The sequence below is a fragment of the Typopeltis vanoorti genome, chromosome 20 (assembly GCF_054136105.1).
Source record: "Typopeltis vanoorti isolate ZY-2024b chromosome 20, IOZ_Tvanoo_1.0, whole genome shotgun sequence".
NCBI classification, from domain to species: domain Eukaryota; kingdom Metazoa; phylum Arthropoda; class Arachnida; order Uropygi; family Thelyphonidae; genus Typopeltis; species Typopeltis vanoorti.
The window spans coordinates 30296567-30322835 of NC_143568.1; the positions used below are offsets into that span (position 1 = coordinate 30296567).

General features: G+C 35.2%; 1 protein-coding gene across 6 annotated transcripts in view; it reads left to right on the forward strand.

Annotated features, from left to right (window-relative positions):
• Positions 1 to 26269, forward strand: part of NiPp1 (nuclear inhibitor of protein phosphatase 1) — a 164972-nt gene that overhangs the window by 107975 nt on the left and 30728 nt on the right. For all 6 annotated transcript variants that reach the window (XM_090409962.1, XM_090409965.1, XM_090409964.1 and 3 more), the window contains 2 exons: positions 9993 to 10210; positions 10337 to 10472. In XM_090409962.1, the coding sequence (XP_090266088.1) occupies positions 9993 to 10210; positions 10337 to 10472 (354 nt within the window). The remainder of the gene's footprint in view (positions 1 to 9992; positions 10211 to 10336; positions 10473 to 26269) is intronic.

The window sequence follows — 26269 nt, forward strand, 5'->3', positions numbered from 1 at the left end:
ATTCTGCAACTAAGAACCTCCAATTCATCCACCTCTGTTCTCACATCAGTGTCTGTCACATATGTTACAGCAGTAACTTCACTTGGATGATATTGTAAAGTGGTCACTCAGTAACTCAACTATTTTATCTGCTTCTGTCACCATCAGCACTCATTAAAGTTAATCTTTCATAATCATTCTTCCTCTTATTTGCCATGTAACAAACGAACTCTTTGGAATTTTCTCTGGCCTGCTCAACTAGATTCTTCTTGTAATCTGATTTTGCCTTCCTTACCATACTGATCACCTTTCTCCTTACATACTCTCCACAACATTTTCTTCTGCAGCTCATGCTTATTGATATTACTCATCCATCTAAGTCCTACCTGATTAACTCTCCTTGCCTTAGGTATACAATTTAATATTGTGTTAGATCTTGAATGATGGTTCTATCAAGAATAGAACTGCTCCATTCAAGATTTAACAAGAATAACCCTATCAAGCAAAAGCACACTTGTATTCTTGACAAAACAGACATAATAGGTAAAAATGCAGATGTTAACTTTGCTTAAGAAGGGAATTAAAATATAAAGGAAGAAATTGAATCCTAAATTAAAATGAAATTGAAGAAGGAAATAAGTATTGTACTATGTTTAAAGTATTGTCTAAAATAGATGGAAATCTTAAACTTTCAAAAGCATCAATATTAAACTATGCCATGTATAAAATCGCATATTGTCGTGCGAACGAAACAAAGGTTGCTGTGTGACCACCAAAGATGACGTAACGAAAACGATGAGTAGGCATTCGTGGAAGGTGCTCAAATTTCGCATTCCCCGAAGAGAGCGATCCTCATTCAGCGAGGAGGTGACAGCCAATTGGAAAGCGTTATAGACAAGCTTGGAGTATGGAAGAGGGCGCTATAGAAGAGTTTAAAAACGAACTCACGGGGCTGGAGGCTCTCTTGGCTCCTTCGTTTCTGGTTTTGTTCCTGTGGTGTTCCCCGGCCACGTGGGTTACAGGCTCGTAGTTCCAAGACGGGTCAGCACGGCTGATATCTGATAAGACGGCATGGCAGCAGCGAGTTTATGGTTCATAGTTCCGAGGCGGGTCAGCACAGCTGATATCTAATAAGACGGCATGGCGGCAACATGTTTCTAGTTGCTGAGTGGCACAAATCGAAGAAGTTGAGCACGAGATGACGACATTGTTTAGAGTTTTGGCCATCGGTCTGGTTCTAACCGATGAGAAGGCAGCAAAGGATTCCCTTTGAAGATAATTTGTGTTAAAAGCAGCGTCGTGAAAAGTTCGTAAGCCCAGAGGAAGCGAAGAAAAAAAATCAGGACGAGCATGTGACTCCACGTGGTGGCAGATCACCGTACAGAGGGACAATCCATAACAAAGAACAGACGGAAGGATCGAGAAATCGTCTAACAAGGTGGTAACGTACAAAATCTTCATTTTATGTATTATCTATTAGTGATCAGTGTGAGAAAATGGACAGAGATTAGAAAAGAAGATAGTGAGAATTTAGAGACAGTTTCATGTGTTAAGTTGTTTGAATTGGACTAGTAGTCTGCATTCTTAGATTGTCTAAACCCTAGTTAATGTGTATGGGTCATTAGTAGCAGTAATGTAGTTTGATATCGAGAACCATGTTTGTGATTTAGATGAATCATGAGAGTGTATAAATAACTTGCCTGTTTGATTTCCACTGCCTTGCTTTACCTGTTTTTTAGTATTGATCTTGATTATCTTTGAATATATGTGTTAGTCATATTGATCTAGTAGTCTGAAAGCATGAGAGCATGCAACACTTAGTTGAATGTGAATTGATTTTTGTTAGCAAGTTTTATTTCGAATTTGAACTAGTGTTTTATGGTGAATGTGTACTTATTTAACCTAGAGATATAAGATTAGAGTATTTTGATAATTAGAATGTTCCTTATTGTTTAGCTAGTAAATTAGAATTTTGATATGATATCATTGATGTGTGTAAGCTTAATGTTTGTAATCTTGATAATTAATAAACATGTTTTTCCTATATAAGTCTGAGTCTGTCTGAGCATGAGATTAAAATTACCACTCGCTAAAGTTCGAACCTGTGAATAAGGGAAATTAAAGAAAGTTTAGAAAGTTTAGGCCATGACTGCAATGTTGAAGTTTCTATAGGCACTTAATACTTTAATAAGATTAGGTAACACTTAAACTCTGGGAAGGTTTCTTTGTACAAGAACTCTTCTGTACTAGGACTCTGGCTGGCGCAGCTAAAATAAACAAGTTTCGTCAGAGTTCCGAATAGAGAAGCAGCCCCGGAGAGATAGGTTAGAGATTTCAGGCTTATTTGGTATGACAAGGATTTAAGATAGAAAATTTACAGGAAAGTGACGCCACACAGAAGACAAAGAAGAAGAAGAAGATATAACAATGGCAGGAGACATAACAATTGCTTGCTCTATATGTCCCTTAACTATCTCCCATGCACTATTAGCATCTTTCCCTTTCAGTGTTTTATGCCATGGCACAGATATAATACAGTGAATACAATACAGTAGATCTTGGATTCAAGCTTCCTCCTAAGTTTGTCATGATCACTTGCCTTGTAGTTCCACATATACCCCTTCTTGACAGAATATTCCTCATGTTTTACAATCGACCAAGTCTCTTACTCCCTATATACTGTATTGCTAGCCCATTCATCACGACATATAGTATAGTAAACTATCCACTGTAACAAACTTCCTGTGGTCCACATGACTTTGCTATTCTGAAATTCGTTACATTTTTTCTAGAAGAAATATTTACTTCACTTCACTCCCCCCTGTGTTTTGATAATTTTTGATATCCTCTCAAAATCAGATTTCTCTTCTTGGATTTTTTCCTTTAAAACACTACTTCATGCCTGACCTGTGAGCACTATTCTAATAAGAATGCTTGAAGTTATCCAGAAGAAGTGCTGAATAGATTTGTTTCCTCACAAGTGCTACCCAGTTGCTTTCTCACAGATGCTCTGTTTCTGTATTATGTATTTTTTGATAAGTAGTTTTTATAATTATTACATATATGTCTCTTAGTTATTGCATAACCTGGATAAAAATTTCAAGCTACAAAAATAGATTGGATATGAGCCCCCATACTAAAGGAATGATCACCTGAACTGGTGAGGCTCTTGACATGCATGTATAATTTGAATCTTACAGTAGGGAACAAATTAATCCGAAAACTTGCATATTAAAGAAAAATTTTTATTTCACAAGAAAATAAGTACAAAAATTAAACTCCAACTTTACCTAATAATTTATATGTGCCCACTCTATTCCTAATAAGTTCATTAATTTGCTTAGCCAACATAGAACACATTTTTCTGATTTATGCATCTCGAAACCATACTTTTATGATGGATTGTATTAAGTTACCCTTTGTCACAATTTAATTTTCCAAGTCTCTTTTTCACTATGACCCACGAATTTTCTATTGTTGGGTTAATGTCAGGAGAGTTACCTGGTCACTGAAGCAATTGGATGTTGTGATTTTTGAGGAACTCTCACTTTTTTTGAAATTTAAAATTTGAATCTTTATTAAATGTTATATGAAATAATTAATGAAATATTAAAATTTAATTCACTATTTAAAATTTAAATTTCATAATTTTGTATATATATATTGAATTTGTATAACTAAAAATGCATTTTATAATAATTAAATTTTTTAAAAATTTTTATAACTTATTAATCTTGATCTTGATGGACCTGTATTTCACTCAGGATTTCTCCATGAGTGCAGGTCGCAAAGATGTCCCCAACGATCTTGAGCCTCTCTCTTCCATGTTATACCCATAGATTTCACTAATGGATCTTCCCATCTTGTAGGTTGTCTTCCTGGTTTTCTCTTTATTCTTGGTTGCCAGTTGAGTGTTCTATATGTCCATCTGTTATCCTTGAGTCTGGCTATGTGACCTGCCCATCTCATCTTGCTTTCATATACTGCAGTTACCACATCTTTTATGCCTGATCTCTTTCTTAGTTCCATGTTTCTAACATGTTCCATTCTGCTGATGTTACAAATTCTGCATTCTATTGCACTCTGAGTTATTCTGAGCGTCTCTTCTTCTTTTCTTGTCGTGTTCCATGTTTCTGATCCATATGTGAGTGATGGTAGAATATCACTATTAAATAGTTTCTTCGGAGAGATGTCAAGATTTGGATCAGTAAGTGTTTCGTTTAGTCTGTTGAATGATAGCCATGCAGCTTTCTTTCTTTTTGCTAGTTCTTGAGATAAATCGTTATTGATTTTTATTGTTTGTCCTAAGTACTTGTATGAGTCAACTTGTTCTATAGGGATGTTATCAATACATAGGTGACTGTCACTTGTGCAGATGTTTTTGATCCATTTTGTTTTTTCTAGATTCATTTCTAAGCCTATCTTACTGCTGTTTGTGTATACTTTTTCACCCATTTCTTCTGGGTCTTTTGGGTTGTGGGTTGTGGGATATCAGTACTAGATCATCGACAAACATAAGAATTTGTAGCTTTTCACCATCTATGTTTATTCCTCTGTTTAGGTCTATTTTTTTCAGAATGTATTCTAAAGTGTTGGTAAATAGGTTTGGGGGGGATCACATCACCTTGGCGGACCCCTCTCTTTATATCTATATTTATAGGTTGATCAAATAGGGTTATTTGTGTGGTCTGATTTTTGTTAATTTCTTTTATCATGTGGATATAAGTAGGGTCCACATTTATTTCCAGTAAGGCACTGATGACTGCATTGTGTTGTATGGTATCAAATGCTTTTTTAAAATCAATGAAGAGGAAACATAGAGGGATTCGGTATTCTCTGCATTTTTCTGTTAGTTGTGAAATGATCTATTGTGGAGAAGCCTCTTCTGAATCCTGCCTGCTCTCTGCTGGAGTTGTCTTCTAGAGTGTTTTGGGTTCTGTTCAGTATTACTCTGTTCATGATCTTATATATGTGAGATAAGATTGGACGATAGTTTTTTATGTCTTCCTTGTTCCCTTTTTTGAATAGAAGTATGGTTTTTTTGAGGTTTTCCATTCCTCTGGAATCTTTCTTTCTTTGAAGTACCACGTGAATATGGCAGCCAAGGCTTTGAAATTTTATTTTTTATTTTATAACTTATGATAAACACAAATGTTAAAAAAAATAAATATCTTTATAATTTATAAATACCTTTATTCATGTTTGAATGAAATATTATATCTTCTATCAAATGGCCATTTTCTTGAGAGGGGGATACACCAGTGTTATCTTCTTCTTTGAGTGCCATCTCCTATCGGAGGTCGGCGACCGACCACCTTGGCAAATTTTGAGCAATTCTCAGCTATTCTGAGCAGTCTCTCAGAGTTCATACCAGTCCACTGTCTGATATCTGCCAGCCAAGAATTTCTTCGTCTTCCTTGTCCTCTTCTTCCATTTATCTTCCCTTTTATAATCAATTGAAGTATCTTATATTTTTCATTACGAAGTAGGTGACCAAGATATGCACTTTTCCTTCTTTTTATGGTATCTAAAAGTTCACGTGATTTCCCCATTTGTTTCAGTACTTCCTGATTGGACGTTTTTGCTGTCCATGGGATTTTTAACATTCATTTGTATAACCACATCTCAAAGGCTTCAAGTCTTTTTATTGATGTTGTCTTCAAGGTCCAAGTTTCTGCACCGTACAGCAGTACAGACCATACATAGCATTTAACCATGCGTGCTCTAAGTTTAAACTGCGGTTACACAGTGTTGATTTCATCAAGAGAAAATTTTTTCTTGCCATTTCAATTCTAACTTTTATTTCCATTTCTGGATTGCAATCTTCATTTAACCAGCATCAGAGATATTTAAACTTTGCCACTCTTTCTATTTGTTTCTTATTTAAAGAAAGTGCTAAATTAAGAATTGGTTTCTTACTTATGACCATGAATTTAGTTTTGGTGATATTTATTTTTAATCCCATTTTTTCACTCTCTGCATTTATTAGCTCCAAAAGATTTTGAAGATCCTGAATATTGTCAGCCAGAAGAGCTGTATCATCGGCATATCGGATGTTACTGATGATTTCACCATTTACACTAATCCCTTTCTTCCTTCCAAGACTTTTTGAAATATGGCTTCTGAGTAGATGTTAAAAAGAAGAGGTGACAGCACACATCCTTGCCTTATTCCTCGTTTGATGTTAATGGAGTCTGTAATAATGTCATCAACTTGAACAGATGCCTTTTGGTTCCAATATAAGTTTTCAATGATCCTGATGTCTTTACCATCTAATCCAATTCTTTTTAATAGTACAATCATTTTAGCATGTTGGACTTTGTCAAATGCTTTCTCGAAGTCGATGAAGCAAATGAATATTACCTTGTTTTGGTCAATACATTTTTGAAATAAGATCTGAGAACAGAAAAGAGCCGCTCTTGTTCCCAAGCCGTTTCTAAAGCCGAATTGGGTATCACTGATGGTGTCTTCACAGTTTCTGTATATTCTTTTTTGAATTATTTTCAGAAACATTTTGAGAACGTGACTCATTAGGCTGATCATTCTATAGTCATTACAAGTTTTCGCTTTTACTTTTTTAGGTAGCATGATGAAGGTCAACTGTAACCAGTCTTGAGGGATTATGCCTGTATCATAGATCTTATTAAATAGCTTTACTAATATGTTAATGTTGTCACCTTCTAATAACTTTACTATTTCTGCCGGTATTCTATCTGGTCCTAGGGCTTTACCATTTTTAGCTGAGTTCAATGCACATTCTACCTCTGATTTTAGAATGCATGGACCTTCCATATGTTCATAAGTATTTTCTGGGTTCTGTCTGTCATCAGTAAAGAGTTCTTCTATATATTTCACCCATTCTTGTATTTTGTCATCCTTTTTGGATATAATTTCTCCCTTTTTGTTTCGAAGGATACAGAATTGTTTTTTCTTATATATACCTGAGGTCTCTTTCATCTTTTTGTGTAGATTAAAATTGTCATGTTTTTCCTGTAGAATTTCTATTTCTTTACATTTTTCATTCATCCAGATTTCTTTTGCTTTTTTGATCTTGTGTTTAATAATTTTCTGAACCTCTGTATATTTTGTTGGATTAGGATTTTTATATGATCTGCGTTGATCCATGAGAGAGAATTTCATCAGTCATCCAATCTTTCTTTTTTACTGCTCTATTAGGACATAAGGTATTGGTACATTTCTCTATGAAGACAGATTTCAATTTGTCCCACGATTCATCAACCCTCATGATGTCATCATTCTTGATAAGTGCTAGCTCTTGATTCAGATCTTAACTCAATTTGCTTCTTATCTCTGTGTTTTTTAATTTTCCCAAATCAAACCTTTTTTGTTGATGTTTCTTAAGCATAGCTTTCAGTCTAAGTTGTAACTCTGCCACCAGTAGGTTATGATCATAAGCAATATCTGCACTAGGATAGGTTTTTGTACTCTTTATAGAACTTCGAAATCGTTGATTAATTAGTAAGTAATCAATTTGGTTTCTGACTATATTCCCATTATTATCCTGTGGTGATCGCCAAGTATACAATCTTCGAGGTGGTAGCTTAAACCATGTGTTTGTGATTATTAGCCCCTCTTCCTGGGAGAATTGAAAAAGACGGTCACCTCTCTCATTTCTTGTGCCCAGTCCATGTTCACCAACTACATCTCCACTTCTACCTTTCCCAACTTTAGCATTGAAATCACCCATGACTATGTTAATATCATGCTTTTTTGTATTTTTCATTAGTTCTTTTAATTGATCATAAAATTCTTCAATCTCGGTATCACTCTTGTCAGCAGTAGGGGCATAGACTTGTATAAGATTAACATCTAGTGGTTGTCCTTTCAGTTTTAATAACATCATCCTATCTGAGTAAGGGATGAAATTCAACAGTGACTTATTGATCTCTTTGTTTATTATTATTCCAGCTCTGTTTTGATGGTTGTTTTCACAACTTCCAGAGTGATACATTGTCATGTCATTGACTTGAGTTTTGCCTGATCCTGGCCACCTAACTTCACTCATTCCTAAAATTCCAATTTCAAGTCTTTTCATTTCTTGGATAGCATTTCTTAGCTTACCTGCTTCATACAAGGTTCTGACATTCCAGGTTCCTAGTTTTACTGAGCGCACCATGTTGAGCCCGGGGATTCTTCGCACCCCTGTTCCATTTAAGGGACGCCGGTAACTTGGGGCCATTTGTGTAGATTTGCTCGCCATGGTGGTTAGTCTGGAGAGAGAATAGAGCAGTAGTTTCTCCATTTGCTTTCTGCTCTGCAGTATTACACAATAAACTGTATTGCCATCTGCAATTTTCTAATCACAAGCTTTACCGTCATCATGAGACTTCAACCTTGTGTAAGTACTGACAATGCTGCTTCCCTTTGCCAGAGGATTGAATCCTTTATTTTTCCTTGTAACCCTAGGTAGGGGCCCTGACCGGGTACTGACAGCTGGAGCCAGCTGAGCCCGGGTTGTTTATAGAGGTCTGCTCCTCTGAAGATTCTTCCGCACATTTTACTGTTGGGATACAAATCCTCTTCCACTGATTTGTCCGTTGTTCTTCACAGAGGTCCGTTAGCATCCTTGTAGGGGTGTACCCTACGGAAGGTCCTAGGGAGCACGACGTGGACGTGGACTTGCCTCACTCCCTACCAGTGTTATAAAAACTTTAAAAGGGGTACATGGGTATTGGGAATCACTGGTGTCCAGGATAATCTGTTATAGTGGATGGTTTGCTGTAGTTAATTTTCAGTTAAAAATAAAATTTTTAGTAGAATTTGAAACTAGTAATAGTATTAGTACATCTTTCCATAATGTAAAGCCTATCAGTTGTTTTCTTTGTAATCGTTTTGATCTCGTATACTGAATAATAGATGATATAAAGTTACTAGCATTTCATATAAAAAAAAAAGTGATCAAATAACTGATTTCTAGGTATCACAAAATGTTTGTGTGATATTGTGCAGTAATAAAGTATTCTCAGGTTCACAGTTGGCAACGTGTTTAAGAAATAGGAATCTAAAAGTATCCAAGATATGATGTAGTAGGACTGAAATGCTCACTCACAGGAGCTAACTCCTGAGCTAGTTACCTCATCTTACTGTGACTTGGAATCTCTGCTTGGAGATGGAGTGAGTAGATGTTCATATTTCTAAATACATGCAATTAAATAAGGGCTTCCATAACATGTAAAGAGCTACTTGCTGCAAATTTTCATGGAAGAGCTGCAGCTTTTCTTTGGCTAGCAGATGCACATCACCAGTTGTTGTGGACACAGAACATGAGCTGTGGAGCAATCATTTGTATGAAATTATCAGTTGCACTCTGTGTTCTTCCAGTTTGTTTATAGTTAGCCTAATGTGTGTAGTGTATTGTCTTAATAGTGAAGTTTGGAGGTACTAATGTAATAATGTGGATTTACTTCTTATGATGTGGATGGACCACTAGTTGTAATGTATGAATCATGACTGCTAAGTCCAATATTGATGATATGAATAAATATGCATATCCTGCTTTATGACGGTTTTATGGTACCAATCCTTAAGCTATCCAGCATGGTAAAGGTCCATGTCATAAAACAATAGCTGTAAACCTGTGGTTTGAAGAGAGTAAAGCAAAACATTGCGACATTGCAATAGTCAACCCAGAGTCCCAATCTGAACTCACTAGATCATCTGCAAGAAACAAACTGAAAGCATTGGAGCTTGCCAGCAAACCTTGTCATTAGTGAAACTTATTAATACTTTAAATGGGTGGAGCACAATACCCCTAACTTTTTATAGTAAGAAATCTTTCACAACTGCAAATGCAGCCAATGTCAGGCTGACACATTATTAATTTTTCAGTAATGATGTTTTGTTTATTACATGTGTTTTTATGACTTTTAGTAAATATTAAATAAGAATTAAAACAAATAGAAAATCTCAATTCATTTTTGCTTGTGCTTTGAAAATAATGTATTTCTAACAAAATACTCATTATTAAAAATAGTTTTAATATTTCTCTTTAGCACATGGCACATTCATTGGTAGTGTACGACTTGAATCTTTTAAGCCAACTCAACTTCCTGTTGATACCACTTTCCATTTTGGTGCCTCAACTCGTGCATATATCTTGCGAGAAAGACCACAGAAAGCAAACAGGCCTTCCTCTGAAGAGCCAGAAAAAAAAGGAGAAGAAATAGAAGGAGGGCTTCTAGGTTTACCAGAAACAGAAACAGAGTTAGACGTAAGTGACCTGTTGCTAATATCATAACCATTGATAACTAAGGATAAAACTGATTTTAAGAATTTTCCTTGAATCTCATTCTTTTCTGTGTATTAAGTTTTAATTTTTTTAAATTTTATTCTTCAGAATTTAACAGAATTTAATACTGCTCATAACCGAAGAATAAGTATGCTAGGCATTCCTGATGAAGAAATCAAATCAAACAGGAAAAGAAAAAGTGTGATAGTTAGGTTCATAGATGGTGAAGAGATAATCAATCCAGGTAAGTTTCTTTAATGTACATTTGTTTTCAAACATATAAGAACTCCATCTCATTGTGTAGGTCCTTCATGCACGATGTAATGGTGCATTCCATTGTAAGTAATGTATTTAAGTATGGGCATTCTGAAAGCAAGATTACCTCTGTAACCTTTAATTATTAATGTGATAGTGTGTGTGTGTGGGGGGGGTATATTCCATGCATTATCATTTCATTTAAGATATGGAAATTCATGTAGCTGAAAAAGTGACATTTCATTTCATTCTCCTATCTCTAAACCTTTAACAGATCTACCTCAAAAGTTTCACTATAGGCTTAAATTTATTAAAATATAGATTAAGCAGAATGGTAGTTGCTTTGTTATTCCTTCAGAGATATCAGTGGACTTGATTCATGATTTCTTACTGACTTCCACATATCATTGTTTTACCCGCAGCTTATACATCAGGGATTAAATGTGAAACTTATTTCATGATGGGGTGTTTCTAAAACCCAGTTCTGCACATTGTACAAATAACTGCAAATCTGAATTTATCCAACTATAACACTCCCTCCCAACATGTGCACACACACACACACACACACCAGATATCAGTCTAGACACTAATAGTTTCAGAATAAGTTGTGACTACTTATTCTCTGTATATACATGAGTCAGTATTAGGTTAATGCTGATCTAGTTGAAGGCATCAGCCAGTTTTTACAGAATATTTAAATATGAAAATTCAAACCAAAATTTGATTGAACTTTGAGGTCGAATGACATTTTAAAAATTTTATCTTTGAAATAACAATTTTAAAATAATAATGACAAATAATTTTTGATATTAATGATCTATAGTACTCTCTCTCTCTCACTGGAAACAGATGTCCTATTTCTGTACATTTTTTATGTATTTCCTTGATATTGTTTCTCAGTTTTCAGTAACTACATTAACCTCATTCTGGAAGTCGGTCTTACATTTTGCTCAGGATTGTTTGTGTTTTCTTTATAATCTCCAGTTCTCTAAGGAATGCAGAGAACTGACCAAAGCTTCTCACTCAATGTCTAGTCCTTACCATCTTGTAGTGCACCTGTTGGTAGGTATTTAGCTGGATAGTGAACAAACTATGAATATACTGACAATTTGTGACTTAGCTGACCAAATTGTATATTGCATTGACTTAAAACCATACATGCAGTATGATGGTACATCATAACTATGCTATCTGGAGCACTGTAACAATGATTTAATGTTTTCATAAGGAAACCAGAGTGGACATTGAAAACTAGGATACTGGAACAACCTCAGTAAAATTGGTTGAAGGTGCAAGCCATTAGTGAAAGTCAGGTAGTGTAGTAGAGGAACTGCAAATATAGTGTATCAGCATAATTTGTGTGCTTTGAAGAATAAAACAAGTGAGATATTTCTTAATAATACCTACAAGTTCCATTATTAACTCTTAGCTCACTCAAAGTACTAAATGTATGATACATTTATAACTCTGAAATGGTATATAAGATGGCATAACAAAATAATGATTATCAACTATGGAATTAGTTATGTTTTATTTTAGCATAAAATTTTCACCCTAGTATCTAAACATCTTTTGTGTTATTTTCACATCAAACAAGTAAAATAGACAAAAACTAAAAGAACTCGGTGAGCGACAGTACATGACATGGCATAGTGCATTTTAGATTGTGCCACTAAGTTCCTACCTGCACAAATTGAAACAAGACAAATTATTAATTGGGGGGGGGGGGGCTATCGAGCCTGTGGAGAATAACTATTATCTGTAGGCAGGATAACTTCAGACCTTCATTTCTATTCAGATTTGTATGGTGGAGCAAAGTTTCACTTTGTTTGTATAAATGTTCCCTGAGATAATTGCTTTTGTGAAGCTAATCTTTTTCCAGGAGATGAGATGTTTGGCAGAGATAGTATGTTCACTTGTCAGGATAAACTACCAACAGATTGAAGGTGCAGCCATGGGTAGTAGTAGTTCTCTTTCTCCAATACTTGATAAACTATTTCATGAAATGATTCAAGCTCTCCAAAACTTTCCTTATGGTACAGGTGTGGGGATGACATATTTGCAACTTGGCATAGTTCCCTCACCAAACTTCAAGATTTTTTCATCACACAACTCTACTGAAGCTCTGCTGTCTCAAGAAATTAATTGCATCAAGTCCATCACTAATGGTTTCAGTACGTCTTACGTTAACAAAGTTGTTAATAGCTATATGGTTTATTTCCTTGTCACCTGCCTTCCATTAAATGATTTTATGTGCTACCATTCCTTATATAAAGGAATAGCCAATTTGCTTAGATCCATTCACCTTCAGGTGTCCTTTTTGAGCTCTGCAAAGGATAAACTTTTATCTTTGTCCCACCCTGTCTATCAAATACTGTGCTAGTGTGAGTTATCATACTTTTGCAAAAAAAAAAAAAAAAAAAAAAAAGTAGATTGGTGGCTGTTTGTTGTGATAACATTAAATGCCATGAACTGGAACAGTCTGGCTAGAAGAGCATGCCATCGCCACCTAACATCCTTTGATAAAAGATTAAGGTCCTTCACAAAAGCAGTTATGTAATGTTTATATAAAGAAAGTGTGAAACCTTTCTCTTCACCATCCAGATCTGAACAGAAATGATCTGAAGTTTTTGCTCCTGTGGGAAATAGTTCTTCATGCATTCCATAGTCAGTGTTTCTTTTAAAATTAATGATTTTATGTTGGTTAAATTTATACAGTTAGATGTATTTAGTGTATTTAAGAGCTTGCTACTCATGTCATATCATGTAGCACATGTGTTTTGGGGTCTTGTTGTTATTTATCCTACTTGTTTAATTTGAAAGTCATACTGAAGATGCTTTGGTTATTAGGATGAAAATGTTATGCTAAATAAAATGTTTCAAGTAATTCCATAGTTGATAATTATGTATTTCATTATAACTTAACTTGGATAGGTGGGGGAATAATTTAACACTAAGCACAAAGATAAACTTACATGAAAGTAATTTTAAGTAGGATGCTGTGGGCAGATTTCAAAATGAAAATTGTAAAATGCAACTTAATTGTGTATGTAGTCCCTATGGAAGTACCGCTGTTGAAAGGTTGTTAGAATGGGCAGCTGATATAAAGAAAAGATAGTTCTTGATGTGAGGCCTATACAATGAAATATGAAATTACAGACGTGCAGAAATGCTCTTGAGAAAATTTGAAGCAAAGGGGCATGATTATTAATAATGGAAGAACCTTGCTAAATTTTTGTTCAGGACATGGACTACACAGATTCATCGCTAATACTGTGTTCCAAATAAAAAAAGATGTTTACAAATTCATATGGGGAGAACACACAAGAAATAAACATTGTTAGTTATGGTATTGTTGATATTATCTTAGACTGGTTCAGGACACAAGTATATATGAAAGATTTGAAATAGGATGTCATTAACATTTATTTTTGGTTGACTAAATTTGAATATCAGGTCAAAAAAGAAAAATGTGTAAAATTTTTAAAAAGAACCAAGTTGTGCTGCTTTCAGATGTGAATTGACTCAAATATGCAAATATTATTGGAAACAAGCATGAAAGAGTTTGAAAACTAGAATCTGACATTGGTGGCAAAATCTTAGAAAAATATTGATTGCTTCAGTCAGGGAAGCAAATGTTGAAGTTGTCTATGTGAATAGAAAAATCACAGCTTCATATCAGACTCAGAAAGTTAAAGGGAAGGCTTGGAAAAGAAGAAATTATATCAAAAGTTCCTGGCAGGCAAGTCAGCATGTTGTCTTACACAGCCCAGTCATATGAGGATTTTATTTTATATTTATAGAACATAAATATAAAGCTGGCAAAATGTTCCAGAAGTATCGAAAAAGCTTAGAAATGAAAGAAAACCAGAAAAGGAGATAGATATGAGATGAGCTAGTAGTAACAAAATATCCAGGATAATAAGTACGCATCTGTACTAGAGATAAAGATCTATCAGAACAGTTTAAAGTATAAAAATTTTATAGTAGCTACATCACATAATTGAGAGATAAATTCCACATGAAAATAAAAAATAAAACGATGTGAGAATTAGATAGGAATTTTCCTGCAGAGCATGTTTCATTTAAGATTTTTGCGAGCTTACCTAAGACTGCAAAAAAAAAAAAAAAAAAAAAAAAAGAAGCAGCTCTTCGTGAAGAACACACATTTAGGTTCAAACTGAATCGGGGTTGCCAACAGCAGAATTTTACTTTAAGATAAATAGTTGGAAAACAGGAGAAAAAAAAAAGTTCTGTATTTAAGTTTTGCAAATCTGAAAATAGCCACGTGATAGAGTTCAAAGAAGAAACTGTTCAAACTGCTATAATTTCTTGGCATTTATAAATGGCACATTGTTCAGAACAATATATAACTGAAACTACAAGTCAGAATTGAGGACTGTGATAAGATAGGATGTAAAATGTGCATACTATCTCCACTATTATTTATCTTCAATGTGGATTTCATTATGAAGAAGTGGCATTAAACATGATATGACAATCATGTTAAACTCAGCTCTCTTACTTTATGCAAATGTTGTTATAGTCTAAATAAATCCTGTGCATGTTTGGGACTCTTTAACTTAATTGAGTGATTGTTTTAACAAATTTGGAATGAAAATCAGCAATAAAAAGATGAAATTATGGCAAACAGGCTGAAACATGGAAAACATGTACATACTTGGTGGTGAACCTGTAAAACAAGTAAAATACTAAAGAATTTTGGACACAGTTGGAAATGAAGATGTTGAAATAAATATGGACAAAGATAAGAGAATAAGCAAAGGCAGTATTGTGGGAAAGTTTGAACCCTGAACTGGAAATATACATGACAGAATTGAAACTAATATTACCTTAAGGATCTGACATTTGGGTTAGGAATAAAACATGCAATCAGTGACTAAAATACTACAGATGTTATCTTAATATCTGTAGTTTTCAGTCTTGAGGGAAATTAGAGTAAACTGATACCATCAGTAGTAGAATCATTAAAAATGAATATTAGAAAGAAAGTTCAAGACAAAATTTCATCCTGGCTGGTATATTACCTTGTTAATAAGCCCCTTTGTTTTTGCCAGGGAACGAGGGCAAATAGCACAAAGTCAGCTACTGGAACAAATCCCAGTACACGCCAACACAACATTAGCAGAACTCAAGATTGGTACTATCAACGCAAGAAGCATCAATGGAAAAGAAATGGAACTAGCATAAGTAACAGATCGACATAATAGTAGTGGCTGAAACAAAAAAGACAAAAACAGGGGAGATCTTTCTAAGCAACAAATACAAAATGTTATATTCAAGCAATAACAATTGGGGAAAAGAGGAAGCAGCTATAGTATTCAACAATATGAATGGTAGGAATTATTAAGTAGTGATGAGGACAAATATCAGAATGGAGAACAGGACAATGAGACTTATTTGTGCTTATGGTCCCACAGAAGGTTCTACCAAGGAAGAAATGGAGGAATTTTTTCAGACATTAGAGAAGACAGCTGGCACAATGAAAAAGGAAAAGTTGGTCCTTGTTGGAGATCAAAACAGCAGAGTAAAAAATTATTACCAGGCATACAAAAATGTTTTGGAAAATTTGAATTAAGTAAGAAATGAATACAACACAGACATCAGTGAGAAAAAATGAAATAGTTTGAAAACAAGAACCAAACCTTGGAGATTCAGTGGCAAACAGGAAAACATTGATTCAGCCAGAGAGGCATGTGGTGAGGTTGTCTGTAAGGAGAGAAAAATCAGAACTCCATGGTGTACTCAGGAAGTTAAAGAAGCAGTCAAGGAAAAGAAGAAAGCATGCGGAAAGTTCCTGGCAAGTAATTCAACTTGTGCTCTTAGAGAATAATGAGAAAAATGTAAGAAACCAAAGTACTCTGTAAAACTAGCTAAACAGAAAGTCATGGAAAGACTTGGGTATGAACATAGAAAATAAATATCAGGAAGGTGGCAAAATATTATTATTATACAGACACCTCTATGAAGTCCAAAAACTCCGCTGGTGACCCAATCTATCCACACAATCTAATACCTCTTCTTGAACCCATTAACAGACAGAGCACTCACAACTGACTGGCAACTCAATCCATTCATTCACCTCTCCAAGCAACAAACCAAGTCCTCACACCCTTGCTTTACTAACCACAACTTTATTCAACTTCCAGAGATGACCTCTTGTTCTGGCCCCTCTAATCAAGTGCCGAAACAGTTCCTCTGCATTAATCCTATAAAACTCTTTAAGCATTTTAAATGTTTCTATCACATCCTCTCTTTTTCTACTATCAACCAACTTCTGCAATCCACACACTCTCAATCTGTCCTCATTGAGAACATTCTACAGGTCACTCACCTCTGAATCCTCTCCACTGATTCTTTATCCCCAACAAACCCAGAGGACCAGACTTGAGCACAGTAATTCAGATGTGGGCAATCAAGGCTTTATACAACCTCTGTCCAAAAAGAAACTGAACTTTTGATAGAAAATAAAACACAGGCCAATTATAATTATTCAAATAATTTATTTCAATCAATATACTCTCCCTCAGCTTCGATAAAGCACTTGGCATGGTCAATTAATTCATTAAATGAGTTTTTTATATCGGTTTACGGGATACTGTTGAGGGTCATGTATTACTGCTGCTTGAACGTTTTCAATGGTGCCGTATCGCTTTCCTTTCATTGGCAAATGAAGTCGGGGGAAGAGAAAGAAGTCACAGGGTGCTAAATCAGGTGAATACAGCGAGTGATCCAACACACAAATTTGGTTTTTGTTCAAAAATCTTTCATAATGTTCAAACAATGAGATGATACATTATCGTGCAAAAGTGACCAGCTGCCTACATCACGATATTCATGCCGTACATGACGCGACGAATTCTTGCTAACAATCACTTCAAAACCTCGAGATAAAACTCGCCATTGACCGTTTGGACAGGTGGAACGAATTCTTTGTGAATAATGCCCTTGGAATCATAGAAACAAATCAGCATTGTCTTTACATTTGACTTCTCAGTGCGACTTTTTTTTCAAATGCCCCTCTTCTGGTGGTCTCCACTCAGCACTCTGGTGCTTTGTTTCGGGCTCATACTCAAAACACCACATTTCGTCACCAGTAACAATTTTCAAGGAAGTTTGTGTCCTTATGAGCAGTTTTAATGAGGTCCTTGCAGTGTGCAATTCGGTACATTTTTTGATTGTCGGTCAACTTGTGGGGAACAAATCACGAATTCAATTTACGAAGGCCCAAACTCTCGGTCAAAATGTTGCGCACAGTTGATTTTGGAATCCCCAATTCATCTTCAATCAATCTCACGAATGATTTCAGGTTTTCTTTGATGAAATCATGCACTTTTTGGATGTTAACTTCGCTCAGTCCAGTTTTTGGACAGCCCGGCTTTTCGTTGTCCTCAAGTGGCTCATGACCACTTTGAAATTGCTTAAACCACTTGTAAACTTGAGTACAGGATAAGCATTCATCACCGTATGCTCTTTGAAGCATTTGATGCGGATCCGGTAAAACTTTTACCAAGTTTAACTCAAAAGTCAATCGCATCTCTCTGTTGGAAACTGTTTTCCGACCGTTCGTCAAAACACGCTGTCACTCTTGGCACTATTAACTCGGCTTCTCATGAAACAAATGTCATAAATATTTGACACAACACTGATGAAGGTTGCTGCTTTCGACAAAAAAAAGATGCAACAGGTGGCACCACTAGTTCTATTTTCGAAAAGTTCGGTTTCTTTTTGGACAGAGGGTATAAAGAGGAATAACAACTTCCTTATCTCTACGTGTTAATATGTTCTTCAATAACCAAGTAATCTTATGGGCTACCTTAGCAATATGTTCTCTAAACTTCAACTCCTTGTCTACCACCCCCCCTAAATTTCTAGCTTCATCTATTTCAGGGAGTACAGGGTCATTAATGTGATACACGGCTTGTAATCTATTTGTCCCAAAATGCATAATTTTACATTTTTCCACATTAAACTGATACCCATTATCTTTTGCTCATACTGACAGCCTATTTAAATCGTACTGCAAGCTCTCCACATCGCCTTGATTAACTATTATTCTACTTAATTTCGCATAATCAGCAAACAACTGAATATTTTCTTTCAGGTTATTTCCTGTATCATTTATGTGGAGATTAAACAGCAAATGTATCAGCACTGAACCTTGCAGCACATCACTAGACACCTGTTTTCACCTTAATTCTGCTCCTCCATATACCACTTTTTGATATCTGTCCAGCAACCACCCTCTTATCCACATAACTAGTGTCATATCCATCACCATTTGTTCTAATTTTTGTAACAATTTTCTTCTGCAACCCATGCACGATGATATTATACATCCATTTAACTCATTCCTGATCGATCCTCCTTACCTTAGGTATACAATTTAATATTGCTTCCTCTAGATACTTTCCCTTAACTATATCCCATGCATTACCAACATCCTTAACTTTCTGATGGCCTATAGCAACAACCAACTGTATATTTTGTCTTACTGGCCTCAATCTCACACCAGTCTGCTTCAAATGAACAGCAATTCTTCTGCCTATCTCCTATTCTTCTTGGCTACAATTCATCTGCTATCATCAGCAGTACGTACCCCCCCCCACACACACACATCCCATTTTCTCTATTCTCCCTGAAAATACTAAACACCCTTCATCTTCTATACCTGTAACTACATCATCTGCTGTTAGCCAAGTCTCACTAATGCCTATAACTTTTGGCAAGGTTGCACTAACCAATGCCAGAAACTCCTCCCTGTTGTTCCTGATACTTCTGGCATTAGTATATAGAAATTGCAGCAACCCTTTAGGCCTTCACTCATCTTTACTTCCTGAATTGACTACCATATTCAATATTTCTGCATGAGAGACTAGATTCTGCACTTGGTCATTCTCACACTCACTCGCCTCGTGTGAGAATGACCACAAAATCACTTGCTTCCACCCTAATTGCTTAAGTCTTCCCAAATTTGCACTTCAGCATGCTTTGTGAACAAAGCTATCTCTAGACACTTAACACCAAAACCATTTAGATGCAGTCCATCAGCATTGTACAAATGCTTCTTTCCATCTAGTACATACCACAGATCTACAAATCCTACATCATTCCTTCTGCACAATCTACGTAGAAACCCATTGCTACCAACACCCTCATCATCATCAGTTCACCTTCTCGCACTTCAGTTTTGCCTCTTCTAACAACTCCTTTACATCATCCCCTCATAGAATACTTCTCACCTCTCAAATCATTTGTCCCAACCAAGACAGTTGTTTCCTTCGACTTACCTTTTTGCATTCAGATGGCTTGGCTAATATCGTGAATTTTTGTACACAGGAAACAATTTTGTTACGCTTTTAATAAGTACTTTTGATCATTGAGTTTCTGTACATAATTTTCTCCTTAACTTGTTTTTCTTGTGTGTTCAGTTGGTCTTTTATTCCTTCAGACCACCTGCTTATTTCTCTTTTCAGCCCTGCTAATCGATTGCCGCTTCTATAATTTTTCAATTTTGCGCTTTATGCTGTGAAGGATAACATTCAAGTGTGATATTTCTTTGTTAATGTCCATTTCATTCCTCTCTACTTTTGTATTTAAGTTTTCCATGACTGCACGTTTGACATTAATAATATCATTTTCCATACTAACATTTACTGCGTTCTCGTCACCTAACAGACACTCACTTTTGGAACACTTAATACGCTCTCTCTCTCTCTCTCCAGTTTCACTTTTCTCCCACATATCCTTTAATTTTCTCGATGAAACATTTCGCACACACTGCACTGAATAAAATCCCGCAAATTCAGGTTGCTGACAATATGGTCTTTATCACATTGTTGCCATGCCGACAATATCTTATTTATACAAAAAAAAAAAGAAGTTGACTTACAAACTAAATAGCTCAGCCAATCCCACACCCGTTTTTACAACCAAAACTACAATAAATTAACCTAATATTATCAAATAAAATATGAAAAAGTTACTTATCTTTCAGCAGCAATAAATCCACTCTACACACACACACACACACACACACACACACACACACACACACACACACACAATATGTCACCTAATGGCAGGGGGGAAAAAAATGTATATATATACATATATATTCTGGAATCTATTGATAAAACTTAGGAATAGTAGGAAAAAAGTTCTGTAAAAGGAATCAGAGATAATAAAAGTAACATGAAAACTGAAGCTATGCTAGATGTTTGGGGTAATTACTTTGAGAAACTGCTAAATGAAACAAACAGTGTTAGAATATCTGAAAAATCCTAACAGGAATGCAGGCATGGATACACTTGAAGAGAAAATGTCATCAAAAACCTGCAATGTGGAAAGGCAGCTGGAATAGATAAAATTCGACTGGAAATGCTTATATGAAGGTATATAAGTTTTACAGTGGCTCCATTGCATAATTCAGCACTGGTCAAAGTATCAAATTTCGGATTATTTGAGCAGAGCTCTTATAAAACCTGCCTATAAAAAAGAGAATAAAACTAAATGTAAGAATTACAGAAGTATTTCCCTACTGAGTGTTCCTGATAAGATTTATGCAAGTATACTTGAGAAACAGCTAAGAACAACTGTGGAAGTGAAGCTCGGTGAAGAACAAGGTGGATTCAGGCCAAATAGAGGTTGTCAGGATCAGATTTTCACTGTAAGACAAATAATTGAGAAATCTTGGGAATATAACAAGGATTTGTATTTAAGTTTTATTGATCTGGAAAAGGCATATGACAAGGTGCCAAGAGGAAAGCCCTTCAAAACACTACAGTCATATATTGTAAATGGGACATTATATCAAGCAATACATAGTTTCTATTTAAGCTCTAATTCAGCAGTTACAATTGAAGGAGATATAGGAAGATGGTTTGATGTTAAATCAGGTGTGAAACAAGGGTGCACATTATCTCCACTGTTATTCGTTATCTATGTGAATCACATTATGAAGGAAAGTGGTATTAAATCTGATATCAAAATTGCAATGTTAATATTAGCTTTTCATGCAGATGTTATACTTCTGAATAAATTCAGTAAGAATAAAGTCTGTAAGATTCCCTGACTAAATTCAATAACTGTTGTAATAAATTTGGTATGAAAATCCTTAAAATAACAAAGACAGTGGAAGTAGGTAGAAACATTGAAAATCTCAGCTGTATCCTGAAATGGTTAATCTGTAGAACAAGTGAAACATTTCAGCTATTTAGGCACGATTTTTTAGTGAAGATGGCAAATTAAATATGGAAATAGACAGAATTAGTAAGGCTGGTATGGTATAATAAATTTAGTTTAATCCTTTATCCAAGTGTAAGCAAACAAAGTTTGCACCTGAAAATATCTTCAGGACTGAGGTAAGGTGGTACATCCCTTGGCAACTCGTAGCAAAGGTGGATCAAGCTCTCATCACTCCTTGTCTCAGAGCTTGATGCACCTCTGCTACGAGTTGCCAAGGGATGTACCACCTTACCTCAGTCCTGCAGATATTTTCAGTTGCAAACTTTGTTTGTTTACACTTGGATAAAGGATCAAACTAAATTTATTATAATCTAACCAAGTGCAAAATAAACTTCCAATGGCTGATATGGTAGGAAGTCAGCTGAATAAATTTATATGGAATAAGAAAGAAATTAGTTAAGACACTAAAATAGCTGTATATAAGATAGTGTTCAAACCAACTTTAACTTATGGATCTGAAAGTTGGGTTAGATACAAAACACTATCAATGACTTGAGATCTCTGATATGAAAATTCTGAGAAAGATTAGTGGGGTGAACACATGGCATAAATGGCAGTATCACGTTAAAAATGAGAAAGGAAGTAACTTCCCATTATTAGCATTAGGAATGTGTTAGCAGAGTTAATCTCAGATGGTATGGTCACTTAAAAGAATGGGAGAGGAAAGATTAGCAAAACAAGTGTTCTTTGCCAGGTTGCCAGGAAAAAAGACTCAGAGGAAGACCAAGATGTAGATGGATTGTTACAGAGGACAGAAATGTAAGATCTGATGATGTTGGAGTTTTGACAGATAACAGATTAATTTGGAGGAAAATGGTTGATTGGAAGTTGGTAATCTTGTAACTTTCATGTAGTACTGTCATATCCTGTTCCCCCCGAGGGTACATATCAGGAATTTGATGATGATGATGAAAGGAACTTGACATTATTATCATTCAAAAAATGTGCAAAAAAAACTGAAGCTAAAGTGATGTGGCACTTAAAGGAAGACTAATATCTAGTTGGAATAATGTAATTAGTAGCGATTAAAATGTAAGATGACTAAAACCTGACAAATAGCAGATTAATTTTAAGAAAATTGTAGATAGTAATCTAGAAACGATGAACACTGAACTGTGTATTACTCTTGTAGTAAATGTTTTGCACTTTCTTGAATGTACATAGCAAGAAATGGAGATCATGATTGTTTTAGAAATTTCATAAGTAAAATTTGCCCATTTAAAGTTTAATTCTAGATGAGTGATCATTAGTTATCATGCATACTATGTTCATGTTCTTTCTTACAATGCTAGGATCAGGTAACTTGGATTCATAGAAAGTAAAGACATACATCACTATCATTAGGCAGGTAGTCCTGTTTATATATCATGCAGACCAAGAATAAAATTGCTAGCCAATCAGGCTGGAAATTTTATTCTTGTATTTGCTGTCCAATTAACGGGCTGCAGGTTCAAATCCTGCAGCCCATTAGTTGGATATTGGATATTTGTAATTATCTTTAGGTGAGAGATGAATTTCATTACCCAGTGTGAGACTACCTGTCCACTTATTGGAGGTCTGAAGTGGCTTGAAAAAATTCTGGTCATTATCCAGAATTGAGCAGGTGGAAGCATCAGAACGCAAACTTGTAATTTTTTATTATAATCTTCTGTATTTTGAAGTACCATTTATTCCCATGATCAATTCTCAAGATTATAATGTTTCTGTTCCTTCTAAGTGATAATAGAGCTTTCCTTTCTGAGGCAATGATATTAGATCTTGGAATTGACAGAGAAAAGAGAAGAGTAGCAGTTTTCAGTCTGATAATGTTGGCAGTATCTAGTGGGAAGATATGAACTCCTTTTACAACACTCCCCAAAAAATCATCTTTTGGAATATAACAAAGTTTTGGAGTTAAAACCTTTTTTGTGAATAGATTCCTGTGAATATGTTAGGTGGTGATGTGAAAGGTTTAATATGACTTTAACAGGTTAGAACAGCTCCTTATTCATCTGAAATCAGAGTATGAACTGAATTTTTATTTAATTTTTCATTCTATTCACACAAGAATTAGAAAAGCGTTGGTATCACACTACATTAACAACTTGCAAAAAAAACCAATGATATAGTTTAAAATATCCCAAACTGGCCTCCAAAATTATTACAAAAGCATATGTCATTGCATCCTATTCCTCTGTGACTTTATGGGTCTCCTAAAATACACAAACCTGCAGTAGATGGCATTCCCCCCCCCCCCCCCCAGCTTATGCCTGATCTAAGCATAATGCGGCCCTAATAGATTAGGACATCAGCTCCTGTTACCTCTGTATGAGACCAGCTAATTTACTTTTGGTCCATATAAGATTCCTCCTATCATGTTGAAAACTGATTCCAACTGAAAACCTACAATTCTTCTGCCAAGTAGTGACTATTTAATTTGTTAGTTATCTGTAGCAATAGTTACAGTTGCATAGTAATGAAGTTAAAGTTTAATATTGTATTTAATTTGTGTTGACATCTGGACCATCCAATAGAATTAATATCTTGCATCCTTTTTTTCATGTCAGTAAGTGATCAGTATGTGATTGTGATTTTTTCTGAATAAGTTCCAAAATGTGCATCTGTCTCAAGTTTCATACAATACTTATTATACTATATGCAAGAAATTTGCTATATTCATAAAGAATCAGAATTATATACAGATCACTTACTGACCAAAAAAAAAAGGTACAAAATATTAATTCTGTTGACTGGTCTAGTTGTCAGCACAAATTAAATACATATTTATAATGTTAAATCATGTGACTTCTGTTTTAAACAAGTGGAACCCATCCTTGTGTTCACTGGCTGCAGGATCACATATGCCTTGTATACCTGATGGGTTGAAATAATTACAAAGTAGCTTTCTTTTCCAGAATTAATATATTCTTTATTAAAATGTGTCATTTTCTTTAAGTTAAGTTCCTGAGACAGTTTTTTGCGGAGGGGATCTAGAGCTTACAGGCCAATTAAAGTGGTGTGGAGGAGGTGAAACAAAGTAACCAGTTCTCCAGTAACTTATTGAAAGCTTGGTGCAAGAGAAGACCAAAAATTCAGTTACCTCACGGAATGTCAATACTTTTTTCAATACTTATTCCCAAGAATCACTGATGAGGTAATGCTTGTTCTACTATTTCATTACATTTTTCTTGAACTCAGCATACCTTTATCTAGATGAGTGGAATGCATTGTGTAAATGGCTTTATTATAAACATCATCACAAAACATATGTTTCCCATTGCACCTTACTTAAGATTCCTGTTAAGTAAGGTGCAGTGATAAGCAAACATACTTATCTCATTTGAAATGTTTATCAGTAGAACACTGCATATTTTACAGATTTATTGATTATCTGTAAAGCTCAATTATAGGCCAAAAAACATATTCCAGGGGTGTGTCTGCAAACCTATTCATCCCCTCCTTTTAAGAAAGGTATATGTCACTTTTCTTCTCCATTTCCTTTCAAAGTTTGTTTTTAAAGTTTTTTCTTCAAATGCCAACCCTGTAGACAGAGGATTTTCCATCTCTAGACTGGGCTGAGTTCTGTTTATATATGGTATCATTATATCTGAGGTAACCGGGTAATATTATGCAACACCTAAGTAAGACAATGAGTTTTTGACAGTTTATTCTTTTACAGCCATTATAAGGTATTCTGTTGGTACATACAGAAAGCAACTACATCAAAGTATACTATTACATTTTGTGCTTGGAGGTGCATGTGGTTAGTGGCAAATACAAACTGCTCAGAGTTTTTGTGAATAATGATGACTGACCTCAGACCCTGCAATTATCATAGCTCAATATTTAGACTGATTATTAGTGCAGAATCTTTGACTTCCAAGATTGGTCATAGGTTCTCCTTATGAATTTTAGGAAGGGTAAGAGGATAAAGAGATAAATTTGTCTCAAGCGAATTCATAGTGTTCTGAGAGGTTATTGGTGTGTTTTATTGTGGGATGATTGGTAACTGAGTTCTTTCCATGTGCAGTAGTTAATTGTATCTTAGTATCATACTTATCCAGGTCGAGGATCAGCTGGAATGGTAACTGTTTCAGAATTATTCCATAGATGCTTAACACGTTCATTGCCAATCATGCGATATCGCGTGATGCGCGTTCTCACCAAACGGCTGATCACGCATTATCGCGTGGACGTCGCTATCAAGCAAAAAAATTTGGCCACCACACGAAATTCCAATTTTCAGCTTGGCAATGAACGTGTTAAGAGTTGATCTTTCCAGTGGTGTGTTCTTTGCTGTCTTTAGTATATAAAATAAAACAGTGATTCCATCACTGTTTGAGTCCAAGTGATTGTGCTGTCTAACAATAGACACTCTAAATAAATATGCCTCTTCAACTTGCTGATGCCAAGTTTCTAATCTCAGACTCGATCTGTGCATTAACCACGCTACCGGCCAAGACATCTCGAGACGTCAAGGTTATCATGGATGCGAAGTGCACATTAAAATTTTAATACCATTGATATTACATTGAA